Source organism: Canis lupus, chromosome 33 (genome assembly GCF_048164855.1).
Source record: "Canis lupus baileyi chromosome 33, mCanLup2.hap1, whole genome shotgun sequence".
NCBI lineage: Eukaryota > Metazoa > Chordata > Mammalia > Carnivora > Canidae > Canis > Canis lupus.
Window position 1 is genome coordinate 29951061 of NC_132870.1, and position 17900 is coordinate 29968960.

The following is a 17900-nucleotide window of genomic DNA, read 5'->3' on the forward strand; positions in this document are numbered from 1 at the left end:
ATAGGGATCCCTGGGTGACACAGCGGTTTAGCGCCTGCCTTTGGCCCAGGGCGCGATTCTGGAGACCCGGGATCGAATCCCACGTCGGGCTCCCAGTGCATGGAGCCTGCTTCTCCCTCTGCCTATGTCTCTGCGTCTCTCTCTCTCTCTCTCTCTCTCTGTGACTATCATAAATAAATAAAAATTTAAAAAATAATAATAAAACAAGGTCATATTTTTACATTATGTATTTTCTTTCAGATGGCAGTGAAATTCCAGCTTCGACCTTGATGGAAATTTTGCTAATGAATGATTTTAAACTTGTCATTAACAAAGTACCATATGATGTACAGTGCCCCAAGAAAGGTAAGAGATACAGCTATGCAACCATCTCAACATTTCCCTTTTAATTTTGGGACTTTTACAGGGAGCAAGCTTAAGAACCTTCTTAATTAACCAAATAACCAAGAAGGCTTTTGATAACCGATATTTAAGTTTTGCTAGCAGGGGTATGAATGATCAATAGCAGTTGCCCAGCAGGGATTTTAGTGTCATACACTCTTTTTATAGTTTTAAGACTTCACTTTGGGATCTTGAATGCTTAACCTGACATTATTGGGTTAAGAAGAAGTGGGCCTGAAAATCCAAGTGCATATCAATTGTATCGTGCTTAACTCTTTTTTAAAAAATAGACTTGATTTTTCTTTTTTTTTTTTTTAAGATTTATTTTTTTATTTATTTATGATAGAGAGGCAGAGACACAGGCAGAGGGAGAAACAGGATCAATGTAGGGAGCCCGGTGTGGGACTTGATCCCAGGACTCCAGGATCGCGCCCTGGGCCAAAGGCAGGTGCGAAACCTCTAAGCCACCCAGGGATCCCCAGACTTGATTTTTCTTAGAGTAGTTTTAGTAGGTTCATAGTAAGATTGAGCAGATAGTATACAGTTCCCATAAACTCTCTGTCCACCACCCCATAGCCTCCCCCACTGTCAGGCAACAGAGTGGTACATTTGTTATAATCCATGAACCTACACTGGCCCATCATTACTCAAAGTTCATAGTTGACATTTGGGTTCACTCTTGAGTTTTAATAAATGTATAATGACATACATCCACCATTATAGTATCATACAGAGTACTCCACTACCCAAAAGTCCTCTGTGATGTGCCCATTCATCCCTTCTACCCCTTCAACCCCTGGCAACTGCTAATCTTTTTACTGTGTCCATAGTTTTGCCTTTTTGAGAATGTTATATAGCTGGTATCATATAAGATGTGACATTTGCAAGATTTTGTGTATTCGTAAGTTTTTGATTCTTTAAGGTAAATGCCAAGGAGTATGATTGCTGGATTGTATAATTAGAGTATGTTTAGGGACATCTGGGTGGCTCAGTGGTTGAGTGTCCGTCTTTGTCTCGGGGTGTGATCCCGGGATCTGGGATCAAGTCCCACATCGGGCTCCTTGTGGGGAGCCTGCTTCTCCATCTACCACCCTCTCTCGCTCGCTCTCTCTTTCATGAATAAATAAATAAAATCTTAAAAAAAAAAAAACCAGTATGTTTGGTTTTGTAAGAAAGTGGCAAACTTTCTTCCAAAGTGGCTATACCATTTTGCATGTCCCTCAGCAGTGTGTGAGAGTTACTGCTGCTCTACCCCACCTCCTTTTCAGCATTTAGTGTTGTCAGCGTTTTGGATTTTGACCATTCTAATAGGTGTGTAATAGCTTATTTTTTCTTAACTTGCACTTGCTTAATGGCATATGATTTCAAATGCTTATTGTATTCTTTGGTGAGGTGTCTTTTCAAGTCCTTGGCCCATTTTTTAAGCAAGTTGTCCATTTTTCATTGTAGATTTAAGATTGTTTTGCATATTTTAGATAACAGTTCAAATCTCTCCTTTGCAAATGTTTTTTTTCCCCTATCTGTAGCTTGTCTTCTCATTCTCTTGGCATTGTCTTTTGTAGAGCAGAGGTTTCAATTTTAATGAAACCCAGTATATCATTTATTTCTTTCATGGATTGTACCCTTGGTATACATAACAAGTCATCCTCATACCCAGATTCATCAAGGTTTTCTCCAATGCTCTAGGGGTTATATGATTTTGCATTTTACATTTAAGTCTGTGATCCATTTTGAGTTAATTTTTGTGAAGGATATACGGTCTGAATCTAGATTCTTTCTTTCTGTTTGCCTTTTGCATGTGAATGGCTAATTCTTCCAGCACCATTTGTTGAAAAGGCAGTCTTTATTGTATTGCCTTTGCTCCTTTGTCAAAGACCAGTTGACTATATTTATATGGGTCTGTTTCTGGGCTGTCTATTCATTTTTTTTTTTTTAAGATTTTATTTATTCATCCATAAGAGTCACAGAAAGAGAAAGAGAGAGAGAGAGAGAGAGAGAAAGAGGCAGAGACACAGGCAGAGGGAGAAGCAGGCTCCATGCAGGGAGCCCGACGTGGGACTTGATCCTGGAACTCCAACTTGATCCCGGGACTCCAGGATCACACCCCAGGCCAAAGGCAGGCACTAAACTGCTGGGCCACCCAGGGATCCCCTCTCTATTCAATTCTATTGACCTGTTCATTCCTTTACCAATATCAGGCTGTCTTGACTACTATAGCTTTATAGTAAGTCTTGGAATTGAGTAGTGTCAATTCTCTATTTTTCTTCCATACTGAGCTGGCTATTCTAGATCTTTTGACTTCCCATTTAAACTTTAGAATCAGTTTGTTGATAACCACAAAATACCTTGCTGGAATCTTGATTTGGACTATGCTGAATGTATAGATAAAGTTGTCAGTATCAAGTCCTACTTCCCATGAACATGGGAACATCTCTCCATTTATTTAGTTCTTCTTTGATGCCTTTCACCAGAGTTCTATAGTTTTCCTCATAAGGATCTTGATCATAGCTTGTTACATTTATACCTAAGTATTTCCATTTTTTAGGTGATGATGTAAATGGTAATATATTTTAATTTCCAAATTCCACTTGCTCGTGTGTTATAAAGTGATTGGCTTTTATATACTAGCCTTGTATCCTGCAATTTTGCTATAATTGCTTATTAGTTTCAGCAGTTTTGTTTTGTCAATTCTTTCACATTTTCTACATAGACAGTCTGTCATCTGTGAACAAAGTTCTGTTTCTTTACAATCTGTTCACTTTTATATCTTTTTTTTCTTTTCTTTTCTTTTTTTTTTTTTTTTTTTTTTTTTTTTTTTACTTCATTAGCTAGGACTTGGCATATGATTTAGAGAAGAGTAGTGAGAGGAGATACCTAGCTTTTTTCCTGGTCTTGGCAGGAAAGCTTTAAGTTTCTCATCATTAAATACGTTATTAACAAGTTGAGGAAGTTCCTCTCTATTCCTGCTTTGCTGAGGGTTGTCATCATGAATAGGTACTGGATTTTTTTCAAATGTATTTCTCCATTTATTGGTATGATCACGTGATTTTTCTTCTTTGGCTTTTTGATGTAATGGATTGCATTAATTGGCTTTGGAAAGTTGAACCAACCTTCCATATCTGTAATAAATCCCAGTTGGTCGTGATGCATAATTGTTTTTATACATCGCTGGATTCAGTTTACTAATACTTTGTTGAGGATTTTTGCAACTTTGTTCATCAGAGACCCTGATCGTTAATTTTCTTTTCCTGTAATGTCCTTATCTGATTTTTGCATTAGGGTAATGTCTCATAGAATGAGTTAGGAATCATTCCTTCTGCTTCTATCTTCTGGAAGGGATTGTAGAGAATTGGTATAATATCATACTTAAATGTTGAATAGAATTCTTCAGTGAACTCATCTGGGTCTAGTGCTTTCCATTTTGGCAGGTTATTAGTTAATGATTCAATTTTTAAAATAGATACAGGCTTATTCATATTGTCTATTTTTTCTTGTGTGTATTTTGCCAATGTGTCTTTTCAAAGAATGGATCCTTTTAATCTGAGTTATTAAATTTGCAAGCGTGGGGTTATTCAGAATTTCCTTTATTATCCTTTAAATGTTCATTGGATCTATAATGATGTTTTTTCTTTCATTTCTGATATGAGTAATTTGTGTCTTCCCTTTTTCTCTTGTCATGGCTAGGGGTTTATCAATTTTAATGATCTCTCCAAAGAACTAGCTTTTGGCTTCATTGATTTTCTTTATTGATTTTCTGTTCTAAATTTAACTGATTCTTTTTTTTTTTTTTTTTAATTATTTTTAGGTAATCTCTATACCCAACATGGGGCTCAAACTCACAACCTCCGGATCAAGAGTTGTATGCTCTTCTGACTGAGCTAGCCAAGCACCCCTTGATTTCATTGATTTCTGCTCTAATTTTGTTTCTTTTCTTCTGCTTATATTGAATTTAATGTGCTTCTCTTTTTCTAGTTACCTACAGTGGAAACTTAAATTATTGATTTTAGATGTCTCTTCTTTTCTAATGTATGCCTTCAATTCTATAAATTTCCCTCTGAGCACTGCTTTGTTTCATCCTACAAATTTTGATAAGTTGTGTTTTCATTTTCATGTAGTTCAAAATATCATGTAACTTTTCTTGATTTCTTCTTTCACCCATGTGTTATTTAGAAGTATGCTGTTTAATTGCCAAAAATTTTGAGATTTTCCAGCCCTCTTTTTGATTTATTCTTAAAGTCCATTGTGGTCTGAGAGCATACATTGTAGGATTTATATTCTTTTGTATTTGTTTGGATGTGGCCCCAAGTGAGATTTATCGTGGTGAATGTTCCATGTAAGCTTGAAAGGTATGTATGTTCTCTGTTGTTGGATGAAATAGTCTGTACATGTTACTTCTATCCAGATGATTGATAGTACTGTTGAGTGTAGCTATGTCCTTAATGTTTTGGGGTCTTTTTTTTTTTTTTTTTTTTTCTGGCTGGATCTCTCCATATCTGATAGAGAGTATTGAAGTCTCCAACTGTTATTGGATTTATTTCTTCCTCCTTGCAGTTCTATCAGGTTTGCCTCTCATATTTTGACACTTTATTGTTAGTTACATATACATTAAGGGTTGCTATGTTTGCTTGAAGAATTGACTCCCTTATGTAATTATGTAATACTCTTCTTTGTTCTTTTCTTTAAAAAAAAAAAAAAAGGATTTATTTTTTCATAAGAGAGACAGAGAGGCAGAGACATAAGCAGAGGGAGATGGAGAAGCGGACTCTCTGCTAAGCAGGGAGCCCGACACAGGCTCGATCCCAGCACCCCAAGATCGAGATCTGAGCCACCTGGTGCCCTGCCTTCTGTTGAATTTTCTCATGAATTTTATGATTCCATTTTTCTTTTATAGCATATCAGTGATACTTTTAAATTTTACATTTTTCAGTGATTGCCCTAGATTTTGCAATATAGTTTGCAATTAACCCAAATCCACTTTTTTTTTTTTTTTTAAGTTTTTTTCCCTAAATAGACTCCACACTTAGTATGGAGCCGCGTTCAGGGCTTGAACTCAGAACCCTGAGATCAAGACCTGAATGGATATAACCATCTGAACCACCAAGGCTCCCCTAAAGATTTTAAGTAATCTCTATACCCACTGTGGCTTGAATTTATAACCTTGAGACCAAGAGTCACACGTACTACCAGCTGAGCCAGACAGGCACTCCCAAATCCACTTTCAAATAACACTAGATGGATTGTTTCACAGGCGTTGCAAGTACCTTGTAATACTATGTATTTCTAATTCTTTCTTCCCATCCCTTGTTATTCATTTCACTCATATATAAGCAATAAGCATTGAATATACTTTTGCTGCTATTATTTTGAACAGACTGTTGTTAGCTGAATTAATAAGCAAAAAGAAAAATAATTTTATCTTCCCTTATTCTTTCTTTAATGTAGAATTCCTTTATGTAGATCTAGGTTTCTGACCTTGTATCATTGTCCTTTCCTTCACTTTTTTTTTTTTTTTAAGATTTTATTTATTTATTCATGGGAGACACAGAGAGAGGCAGAGACAAGGCAGAGGGAGAAGCGGGCTCCATGCAGGGAGCCTGATGTGGGACTTGATCCCGGGACTCCAGGATCACACCCTGGGCGGAAGGCAGACGCTGAACCTCTGAGCCACCTGGGCAACCCCCCTTTCCTTCACTTTTAACACTTCTTGCAAGGCAAGCCCATTGGCAACAAATTATCAATTTTTGTTTGAGAAAGTCTGCATTTCTCCTTCACTTTTGAAGGATCATTTGGTGGGATAACAGCATTCTAGGTTTGTGTTTTTTTTCTCATGTTGACACAGAATGAACACATCTTTTAGAGTTTCTAACAGAAAGAGGATTTTATTGGAGTCTAAGTTGGGACAACTGCTTGTCTTCACAAAGCAGTGGGTACTCTGTCAAAGGAACATTTGGTGCAGAGTTTTTACTTTTTTTTTCTTTTTTTTTTTACATAAAAAGTTACAAATCGGGGATCCCTGGGTGGCTCAGCCGTTCAGCGCCTGCCTTCAGCCTGGGGCATGATCCTGAAGTCCTAGGATTGAGTCCCACATCAGGCTCCCTGCATGGAGCCTGCTTCTCCCTCTGCCTGTGTCTCTGCCTCTCTCTCTTTCTCTCTCTGTGTCTCTCATGAATAAATACATAAAATCTTTTTTTTATAAAAAGTTACAAATCATTAGACAAAGGACATTTCAGAAAGTTGCTGACATCTTAAGTTTCTAATATATGCAAGGCTGTAGGACTTTAATCTTGTGGGAACCAGGGAAGTTTCTTCCTTTATCTTCTGTGTTCAGTATGTTCTTCCAGGGTAATTTTCTTTAATGAAGCAGATGTACAGTGTATAGAGCCGGTACTTTGAGGTTTTGCCAAGTCCTTTTGACCTTGGTAGATGGTAAATATAGGACCAAGACATGAAGTTGAAAATTTCCTTTATTACTCTTCAAAGCTTGGTTTTTCCCTGTCTCCTTCCCTGCTGGTACCAACTCTGAGGGGAGTCAGGTATCTGCTTTATCTGTGCTCTTCTGTAGGGAAGGTGTTCTTTCCTTGGGTTTTTAGTGGTTTCTTTATCTTTGATTTTCTGCAGTTTAAATATGATACACCTTGCTTTTTCCCCTTGCTGTATAATTTTTTGTTGAAAATTGGACATGATGGGACGCCAGGGTGGCTCAGTGGTTGAGTGTCTGTCTTTGGCCCAGGGCGTGATCCTGGTGTCCCGGTATCGAGTTCCGCATCAGGCTCCCTGCATGGAGCCTGCTTCTCCCTCTGCCTATGTCTTTGCCTCTCTCTGTGTCTTTCATGAATAAATAATTAAAAAAAAAAAGAAAGAAAGAAAGTTGGACATGATGTGTTGTGTAGTAGAACCTGAAGCAAGGAGGCGTTTAACGTGAGGTTTTATATGTATCTGGCTAAGAGGCTGTTGGCCTATAGCTGTAGGTATCGGAGGTCTGTGTTTCTTCTTGTGCCCCTGTTTTTCTCTTCTGTGTTGTCTCGGAGTTTCCCTAGAAATTCTTTCTTAGGGTCTGCGTCTTGCACAGAACTGCAGCCCTGTTGGTGTGATGGTAGGGTCTTGGGGGTGGGGGGAGGAGCATTGTATAAACTTATGACTGAATCTCGGATATTTTATTGGGCCAGAATTCCTGGGCTGCAGCTTACAGTAGAGTTTCTTAGCCACTTTATTTTTCCCTTCCTTTGTGATCCGGGTGGGCTAGAGGGGGCTGGGAGTAGCTAATTGCCCTTCTTCCAGCCAGATAAGGCTCTGGTAAAGTAGTTTCCTTGCTAGGAGAAAGTTGCTTGGGGGCTGATCCAGAATGGTTACTTTTCCCCTCTCCCTGAGCCAAGCACCAGATTATGTGGATCTCTGATCTTCACTGTGAGAACCCTGTGGGGGCTCCTGGAGATAAAACTAGTGAATGCCTGTGAGGTTTTTATTTCTCAAACTGGTCAGCACTGAGCCTCCAGCAATTCACCAGTTATGCTGAAGTGTTCCTGCCAGTATTAGCTCTGGAGGCTTCTGTTCCCAGTAAGTTGTGACCGTAGACTGCTGGGGACAGCAGAAAGGAATTCATAAGCCTGTGCCTGAAAAAATAGATGACTAAATAGATCAATAAATAAGGGAAGGCTCTTGTTTATAGTTAGAATGCCAAGTGCTGACTGGCAAATGGGAGGGCTGCTGGAATCGAAAAGTTGTCATATTGCAAGCAGATTCCTCCAAATTCTGCATCAGCCAAGAATTATCAATAGATGCCAGTGAAAAGGGAAAAGGGGAGGGGATTTAGATTAAAAAAGAATAAATGCTGTAACAGAGAGAAATGGGAGCAAATCATAAGGCGCTTCAGGGGCACCCACTAATTAACTGGTACAATTTGAACACCATGGCACCCATGTCTTGTGACTTGCCCCCATTTTGATTTCAGGCTTTTTCTTTCTGGTATAATTAGATGATCCAGGCTGATCTTGTACCCCAGCATTGATGTCAGCCATTTCTCTGAAGATCCCTTGAAGAAAGGGATTTTAAAAATCCCTAAAAAATTGTTTTTTTAAATTTTTAAAAATATACTGATTTTTAAAAATTTTAATTGTATGTTTGAAAATTTTATGTTATTTTCAAACACAAGTATAGAGAAATTAAAATGAATCCATCATTTCAACAATTGTGAACTTTCTTCTGTTAATTCTTTTTTCTTTTTTTAAAGACTTTATTTATTCATGAGAGACACAGACAAAGAGAGAGGCAGAGACATAGGCAGAGGGAGAAGCAGGCTCCATGAAGGGAGCCTGATGTGGGACTCAATCCTGGGACTCCAGGATCACACCCTGGGCTGAAGGTAGGCGCTCAATCACTGAGCCACCCAGGCGTCCCTGTTAATTCTTAAAATCAGGGCAGTATTAAACCCCAAAGAGAGAAGGATGCTAGAAGTTCATAAATACAGAAATGAAAACCCATGTTAAGATAGAAAGTTTGTGTCTGGTGAGTTCCTGATGATGGGGAACAGAAGGCTAGCTGAGAACAAAGCACAACCTCACACCCTGCAAACCTCCTCCCCCAACTTCTGGGTGGGATATGTGTGACATTCCTCCAGGAAGCTCCCTTACTAGAGGGAAAAACCATCTTTAACTGACAATGGCAGGCCTCCAATATCTTGTAGGTTCTCTTGAGCATGTGAAAATCCTTTTGAAACTTCCCTTTTCCTTACCTCCAACTCCCAAGTATATAATCAGCCACCCCCACAAGCCCTGGGCAGCAGCTCTTCCTGCCCATGGGTCCTGCCCCCAGGCTTTAATAAAACCACCATTTTACACCAAAGACATCTCAAGAATTCTTTCTTGGTCATTGGCTCCAGACCTCACCCCACCAAACCTCACCTATATTCCAAAACTACATCACCCCACATTCTGGAAAGTCTTCTGTTTCCTGGTCTCTGGGTTGAGTATTTGAGGATACAAGTGGAAACCGATGATTTTAGGGCATCTTTTTGTTCTACTTGTCCTTCCTCTCCTGCAGGCCCCAACATGTTACATACACCTTTAGTTCCAGGTGGACTAATTACAACCTCCTTCCTGCCATCTCCTTGGGAGGAGAGCTGCCTCCCTGCCTGGAGGGGCAGTTGCTGGGATGGTGCTGGCTCACCAGATGCCTCACTGAACACCAAACCCGACTGACTCAGTCTCACAATGGGAATTAAAATAATGGGCACAGTAGGTACGGTTGGCAGGAAAATGACAGAGGAATTATACAGGACTAATAGAAAATTCAGTTTATAAAATTGTAAATTTGGAGTTAAAAAATGTATTTAAACCCCATTCCTTCTCTAAAGCATTGGCAAATTTGGATTTGAAATTTAGTCTATGAAAAAAAAAACAACAAAAAGAAATTCAGTATATGAAAATGAAATCTGTATTAAAGACACATATAAAAGGAATAAGCAGCTTCTGAAGAAAAAGAAAAGAGTAATTGTTTCTCGTTTTTGGTTTTTGTTAGGAGATACCACAGACAAATGCTCGTTTGTTTCTTTATTTAGGGAAATGTTTAAATTGGTAATACAACATATGAATTTTGCGGTGCCATTTCTGAAAGACCATAGCTTGTCACTGAGCTCAGATCAACATTGCATGTAACCCAACAAAGACTCTCTTTGACCAAACATTAGCCAGATGCCTCCGAGCCTTCTTCTTGACTAGACCTCAGTCTGGACCCATAAAGATGGCAGATTCTCCACACAGATGATTTTGTTCACCTCCAGTCCCCTGCCTACCACCCCCACCCCTCAAGAGACTTGAACAAACCCCAGCATAGTTTCTGTCAGCATAAGGGCATATCCCCAGGATTATGCTTGCCTGGGGAAGTGCGACACTGCCAGGAGAACTTCTTGTGCATTCAGGGAAAACCTGGTGATAGGCAGACAGGTCCCTGAACGTTTTCTTCTAGCAGTTACTTCAGAAAGCTTGCAATTCTAAATTCTTTCTCTATGCCTTTGAAGTATACAGCTTCGGCCTCCCAGAACTGTCATCTCAAGGACCTGAGAAAACTACTCTTTGAAACACAAATGTCCAGGGAGCTGACGCTTGCTCTTCTCCCAGCTGGGTGGCTGCCTTGCTCGACTTCCACACTGCCTTCTGTTTGTTTCTCTTCTGCTTAAGTGCCAGTTACTAGCCCAAATGGCCGAGTCGCCCTAACCTTCACCAAGAATCCTCAGGCCCGGGCTGTAGATTTCCACTTCTCCGACTTCACTGAGCCCCGCCCCCCCCCCCCCCCCCCATCCTCTCCTCTGTCCCCAGAGCGCCCAGCTGCCTCTGCACAAATACAAGTTGAGCTCAGTTCACACTGGACCCTCTTCCATATCACAGTGCTGGCTGGATAAAATCTGTCCTTATCACTTAAGTGTCTGGCTTTGTCTTGGATACACTCCACAGCTTGGGACGAAATCATGCCCCAGCTATACCTTTCTTCTATATATAGACCTTTTTATTTTTATTTTTATTTTTATTTTTAATTTTGTACACTTTTTAAATAGCAGTACATTTTTCACCAAAACAAAAGGACTCTGACTTGTACAGATCTCAAAAGTCTAGAAGAGAACTTATGCTTCTCACCACTTCCTGGCAGCTTTAGCCTAAAATGTAGAAGGGATTAAGACTACACTAAAGTCTTGAAGGCAGTGGGTAGAATGGAAGGGAAATAATTCCGAGGCCTGCTGATCCTCCCTGGAGGCTCACTGGGCTAGTCCTGACTCCAGGGCCCTAAACCTGCTGTGGATACAAATGCACACTGCAGGTGGGCGGATCTGCCCTGCCATGTCCCACCGTGTCCCCCACCTCCAGTTCTCTAACAGCACTGGGGAACAGCTACAGCACTCAGAAGAGGAGCATTACAGCCCGGTTTTTGTGTGTTTGTAGACCCAGAGTGGCAGAAGGATTAAGAGAAAATCCATATGTAAAAGAACTTTGTTAAACATTCAGAAACTGTGACTTCCTTTCCTAGCAGTATGAACCTCCTTTCAGATCTACATCTTGTTGAACTTATACTTGACTTGCTTTTCAAATGTATTTTAAACTTTCATTTACACTTTTGTACACCAGCTTCCCTCCCCTGTGCATCCTAAGATAATTTTTGGATAAATGCCTGGGGTAAAGGGGTAGGGATCTTAGGTTGAGGTTGGATATAAAAAATGAGCCATAAGGAGGGCACTTGTGATGAGCACTGGGTGTTGTATGTAAGTGATAAATCACTACATTTCTCCTCCTGAAACCAATATTACACTATATGTTAAGTAACTAGAATTTATTTTTTTTTAAAGATTTTATTTATTTATTCATGAGAGACAGAGAGAGAGAGAGAGAAAGAGAGAGAGAGGCAGAGACACAGGCAGAGGGAGAAGCAGGCTCCACACAGGGAGTCTGACGTGGGACTCGATCCCGGGTCTCCAGGATCACGCCCTGGGCCGAAGGCAGGTGCCAAACTGCTGAGCCACCCAGGGATCCCCAGTAACTAGAATTTAAATAAAAACTTAAAACAACAACAAAAAAATGAACCCGTAAACCAGAAGTGTTAGGTGAGGCATGCACCTGGATTCTGGTAGAAGGGTACCTTTTCCATTTGAAGATTTTTAAAGAAATAGCAAAGTCGTATTACAAAAGAAAAAAGACCCCCCAAAAAATAGTTTTAAGCCTACCGTCTAGTAATTTGTCATTCCAGACTTTCTTTCTATGGGAGAGACAGATCACCTGAGACAGGAAGAAAGGACAATACCAAATGCCTCCCTGGGACTTGGGGTGCCTGGGTGGCCGGCCATAGGCACACAGGTTGGAGTCCCTGAACTGGGAGAGCCTGGTAGAAGAAGTGTGGTGACCGCCTTATGTGTCCTTTCTGTCTTTTCTCAGAAAAACTGAGTATGGAACATGCTACTCAGATGGAAAATGTGAAATCCTTGGTTCATAGACTGTTTACAGCTTTGCATTTAGAAGAGTTTCAGAAAAAACGAGAGCACCTCTTACTGGAGAAAATTGACCACCTGAAGGGACAGCTGCGGCCTCTCGAACAGGTTGGAAAGTGTCACAGTTGAGTCTGTGTGAAAATAATACTGTTGATTGACCACTTGTGGAGTGAATGTTTTTGTGAATGCTCCACATATGCTCATTTTCTCCTTCAGTCCTCACGATGAGCCTGTGCATTTGGTACTCTATTATCTTTGTCATCCTTCAGGTGAGGAAGCAGAGACCACAGGGTGCATAGCTACTAATGTGGTGGAGTCCGAACATGAATTCTGGCGGCCCCACTGGAGCTGCATCTTGAACTGTGTGCTGCGCTGCCCCTCCAGACTGTCCTCTCTGTAAATGAGGACAATATGAGCCGGGCTACACTAGCTGCAGTGCTTCCAGGTTCTTTTTTACAGGATAGGCCCGTGGCTCCAGCCCTGCTTATAGACGTACAGCTGAAGAGTTAGCACCGGCTTCCTAGCATCCAAAAGTTAATCATTAGTGGAGGAAGAAAAAAAAAACTTCTTTGGAGAAGCGTGGAGGAGTCTGTTTTAAGGGAAAAACCTGCATCTTTTAAAACCAGTGATACCATTTGTGATTTTTAAAAATGGATGGGTGTCATCTGTGTATCTTTGTATCTGAATAGGAAGTTTCTGGAAATAAACTTTGATAGTATTCTCTAAGGATACAAGGGATGGCAGAGCAAGGGGCTTTTAAATTATATTTCTTGGATTGATTTTTTACTTTTTAAAAAGTGGGTAATATATTTACTTGCATTAAGATTTGAAAATCTGGAAAGGTGCCAGTGGAAAGTTTTCCTCCTCCTACCATATCCTTACACCCATGGATCTTTTTAGACTTTTTTCATCTGTGTATACACAAGTACAAATATATTATTTTGTCCCCTTTTTCAGAAAAGGGCATACACTATCACATACTCTTCTCACCTTTTTTCACTAACAGTGTATCTGGAAAGATCTGCACATTGATGTGTGGTTTCCACACTACTGCTGCTCAATAGCTCAGCAGATAATATTGATAAGTGTCAGTCTTCTACTCTTGAGAATCTGTAATGAACCGTGTGTGCAAGTGTACCTAGAGGATGCATCCCTAGCAGTGCAGTTGCTAGATCAAAGAAGATAGGCATGTAATTTTCGGTTTCAGAGGACAGCATCTTGAGTTTTTCATTGTATACCCTTCTGTACTCTTTAATTTTTTTCCCCAAAAGGCCAATTTAAAAAAGGGGTCATTTCTGGGCTGACTTGGAAGTAAGTGATCACTCATGAATGTGTATGTTTCATAACTTTTCCCTAAATCAGATCTTGTTAAAATAATGCCGATAGGTATGATTTTACTTGTTCCTTCTTTTATTTCCCCTTAATTTGGTACACTATAAACTGACCCAAGCTCTTTCCCGCTCCCCTCAGATAAAAGCTGGAATCGAAGCTCGCTCAGAAGCTAAAACTAGCAGACTTCTGTGGGCTGGGTTAGCACTGTTGTCCGTTCAGGGCGGGGCCTTGGCCTGGCTCACCTGGTGGGTGTACTCCTGGGATATTATGGAACCAGTGACCTACTTCATCACAGTTGCAAATTCCATGGTCTTTTTTGCATACTTTATAATCACCCGACAGGTGAGTCATTTGTTAGGAAAACGGTAAGTTGGAACATGTTTTGCAAATAATTCCTTCTCCAGCTGAAGTAATATAGCTCACAAATTTCTCCACTGAGATAAACACATCAAATTTTGTTCTGTGCCTTTATAAATATGATTGAATATGTACTGCAGAAACACTCAGTAACTTTAGCTTTATTGCATGATGATTTTGCTAAAACAGTTTTCTTTTTCTTTCTATCCGAATATGTGTGATTTCTCTTCCCAGCATGCTTGCTTTTGAAAGCAGCAGCTGATCTCAAGCAAGACAAAATGTTTCAGTTGTGTTGCCTTATGCTTTCTCTGTTGGCCACTGCAAATATTTTACTCATCTGCCTTCTTTTGCTTTAGTGTTGCTAAGGCAAGTGTCTTTCTTGCAGAGACATTATGTTCATATGTTCTTTTTTTTTTTCCTCTTAGGATTATACTTACTCAGCTGTTAAGAGTAGGCAGTTTCTTCACTTCTTCCATAAAAAATCAAAGAAACAACATTTTGATGTGGTGCAGTACAACAAGTTAAAAGAAGATCTTGCTAAGGTACTTTATTGCAACTATGACATCTTCTAACTGGTCTTGTTTGGGAGCCAGAACTTCGTATTGGGGAGATCTTCAAGTTAAATCTTGGTCCTTGGTCCTAGATAGACTTCTATGTACTGTGCTTTGCTCAGTGAGACAGCTGACATGTGTGATGCTAATTTCATATCAGACAGTTTTTTTTTTTTTTGACAGTTTTGGTTTTGATTCCTGTATTCTACCTGGGGATATCTTCTAATATGTGTGGGAAAATGTCTTAAATGACTTTGAGATAGTAAAATAATAGTTTTCAGCAGCAGTCTTATTTCTGTTGACTCTCTGAGTGTGCTTTTAAGGAAAACAATCCAATTATCAAGCTCAACTTTTTTTTTTTTTTAGAACGGGGGAGGGGCAGAGGGAGAGAGAGGGAGAGAATCTTAAGTGGGCTCCACACCCATTGTGGAACCCCACGTGGGGGTCGGGGGGGGGAGTGGATCTCACAACCTTGAGATCATGACTTGAGCTGAAATCAAGAGTTCGAAGCTCAACTGACTGAGCCACCCAGGCACCTCTCAAGCCCAACTTTTTAAGGACATAAAAGAAACTAGACTTTTAGGAAGGTGAATACCAAAAAGAATTTTTTTTTCCTTTTTAAAGATTATTTCTTTGAGAGAGAGTGCACACGGGAGCAGGGGAAGCGGGAGGGAGAGGGAGAAGCAGTTCCCCGCTGAGTAGGAAGCCCAATGTGGGGCTCCACCCCAGAACCCCGGATCATGACCTGAGCCCAAGGCAGTTTAACTGACTAAACCACCCAGATACCCTAAATTTTAAGCTTTTTTAAAGGCATTTGAAAGTTCCTTCTCCTTAAAAATAAAAGAATCAATATGGTATTCCTCCCTTCATCTTTTCCATCTTTCCAGTGAGAAAACAGAGGTGTTAGTTCCTTGCCCAGGTATCTACAGTGTTAAAAAGTGGGGAAAGCAGGCTATGAACCCAACAGTCTGACTCTGGAGCCTGTGCTCTGAGGGTCCTCGACACAACTTGTGTCTTTGGCAGCTTTTACGCTGGCCCCCGGTGGACTCTTTAGCTTTGTTCAGATGATAGCTAATGGTAGCTTCTCAACACATTAAGTGAATTTTTAATTTTTCTTAGTCATTTTAGAAGAAAAAAGTTTTGGTAAAAATCTCTTGCACTGCTTTTTTAGTAGCCAGTGTTCGTAATATCTCTTGTTACCTGTACCTTCTAAACTTCCCATCACTCAAATTAGAAGAACAAGTTATTACTAGAATTAAATGTGTAATCCAAGAATTGGGGATGAGGAAACCTTTAACAACTTTTACATTCTATAAAAGCACTGCTTAGGAAAAATACAATGATTTTATCTCTAATTAGTGGGAACTTTTACATTTGAAGGATCTAATCCAAGAAGGCTAAGGGATGGATGTTCTTCCACCTAGTTCATAGCCCCAGGCATTTAAGATTTAAAGTAGCATCTGTGCAAAATAAATAAAGTAGCATCTGTGAAGTATTTTTTTTTAAGGTAATAACATTGAGGAAGAAGGGAGACTGATGGGTCACAGGGTGCTTTTCTTTTCAAATAAGGACTAGAAAAACCATAGTAAAGGGGACCGTGAACATAGCAAGAACTTGAAGGATATATTAGAAACCTTAAACTCTTTCTTTCAAAGAGGGTCCCTAGTCATCAAAATATTATAGATATTTGCCATTAGTACTTGAAATTTGTTTGTTTAACCTAAGATACGTTAAATTTATAGAATTCTTGTGCATTGATGCTGTTTCTCATTCTCTCTGATCATGTAGTTTCTTCTTTTTCCCATTGACAGGCTACAGAGTCGCTGAAACAGGTGCGCCACTCTCTCTATTTGCGAATGCAAGGAAAGGAACTCAATGGAAAGAATTAATCTTGCATTTTTAAATATCATTGAATTTTTTCCAGTACGTGTTGATTCTGCAACTTAAAAACTGGAACTTTTTGAGTCCCATAGTTCCTTTGAATTTGATTGTTTTAATCTCTTTTGTTAAATTAAAAAAAATGCTTGCAAAACACAGGTATTCTTTGAAGTTCTCACTTGAGATTTTTAGTGTGTGGATTCACATGACTTGCCCAGGGTTAATGCCAGAAGGAGCTTGGATGTGTCCATTAAAGTCAGAGCAGCTGCTGCTGCGGTTTGGCACTTGAGCTAAGAGTCCTCATCCTCCTGGGTTATGTTTATTCCCCTGCATACGTGGAGTGGTCCATGTGCCTGGCATTTGCTCTCATTCTTAGGTTTCCTTTAGAATTGTCTTGTCATTAATTTATTTTTAAGTACATAATAGTAAGAAGACCTTTATCCTGAAACATAGCTAACTTATAAAATCATAAAATTTCATTTGAAATGTTTCATCTTAACTAATATTTTACTGAGATATAGATACTATTGATACAATATCAAGTACTGATGTAGGTACTTTACATATACGTTATTTGTAATCCTATATCCTATGAAAGTAGCTGTTTTTGTTTTGTTTTTAAAAGATTTTATTTAAAAAAAAATAAAAGATTTTATTTATTCATGAGAGACACAAAGAGAGGCAGAGACACAGGCAGAGGGAGAAGCAGGCTCCATGCAGGGAGCCCGATGTGGGACTCGATCCTGGGACTCCAGGATCATGCCCTGAGCCACAGGCAGACACTCAACTGCTGAGCCACCCAGGCATCCCCAAAAGTAGCTGTTTTTAATCCCAGTTTAATAATAAGGAAATGGAGGCATGGAGAGGCTAGTTGGCCCAAGTGCACAGAGCCAGATTTCAGCACCTACTCATGGTGGAAGAAAGATCTTTGTGCATTTACAACTAATGGTAGTTAGTCCATTGGCCTGGAAGGATAATGATGATACCCTGATTTGCTATTCAAAATACCCAAAGCCACCAATGTTTTCCGAGTTTATCTTTCGATGAAGTCAGATTCAAACTTCTACGCTGTAAGTGGAGCGGCACACAATGACTGCTTGCCATTTGTGTCAGTATCTCTGAAACATGGAAATTTTTAATCACTACAATATTGAGGTTTTATTACTAAGCTAAGAATACGCGCTGTGTTTTTATATAATCATTATGACGAGCCCAAGGACATGTTCTGCCTTTTGGTATTCCTAGGGAGAGACAAGACCGTCAAGTATGATCAAAGTTAAGAGAAATAACTTGGGAAGGGTGGGCCTTGCCTTTTGGGTGGAACTTGGCAAGAGGGAAAGCATTTCAGGCAGGGATATAATGTGGGAAGGGCAGGGGAGTCCTGACATGGGTCTTGGCTCTGTACTGGAGTATTTCTCCAGGGAATATACAATGAA

The 17900-nt window shown here is 39.8% G+C and overlaps 1 protein-coding gene across 1 annotated transcript in view; it reads left to right on the forward strand.

The window, feature by feature from the left end:
• The window catches only part of MCUB (mitochondrial calcium uniporter dominant negative subunit beta), a 95758-nt gene extending 79138 nt beyond the window's left edge, over nt 1–16620 (forward strand). Inside the window, exons 5-9 of the mRNA XM_072810594.1 lie at nt 241–345; nt 12294–12454; nt 13817–14020; nt 14461–14577; nt 16398–16620. Of these exons, the coding sequence (XP_072666695.1) occupies nt 241–345; nt 12294–12454; nt 13817–14020; nt 14461–14577; nt 16398–16475 (665 nt within the window). The 3' untranslated portion in view covers nt 16476–16620. The remainder of the gene's footprint in view (nt 1–240; nt 346–12293; nt 12455–13816; nt 14021–14460; nt 14578–16397) is intronic.
• The last annotated feature ends 1280 nt before the right edge of the window (nt 16621–17900 follow it).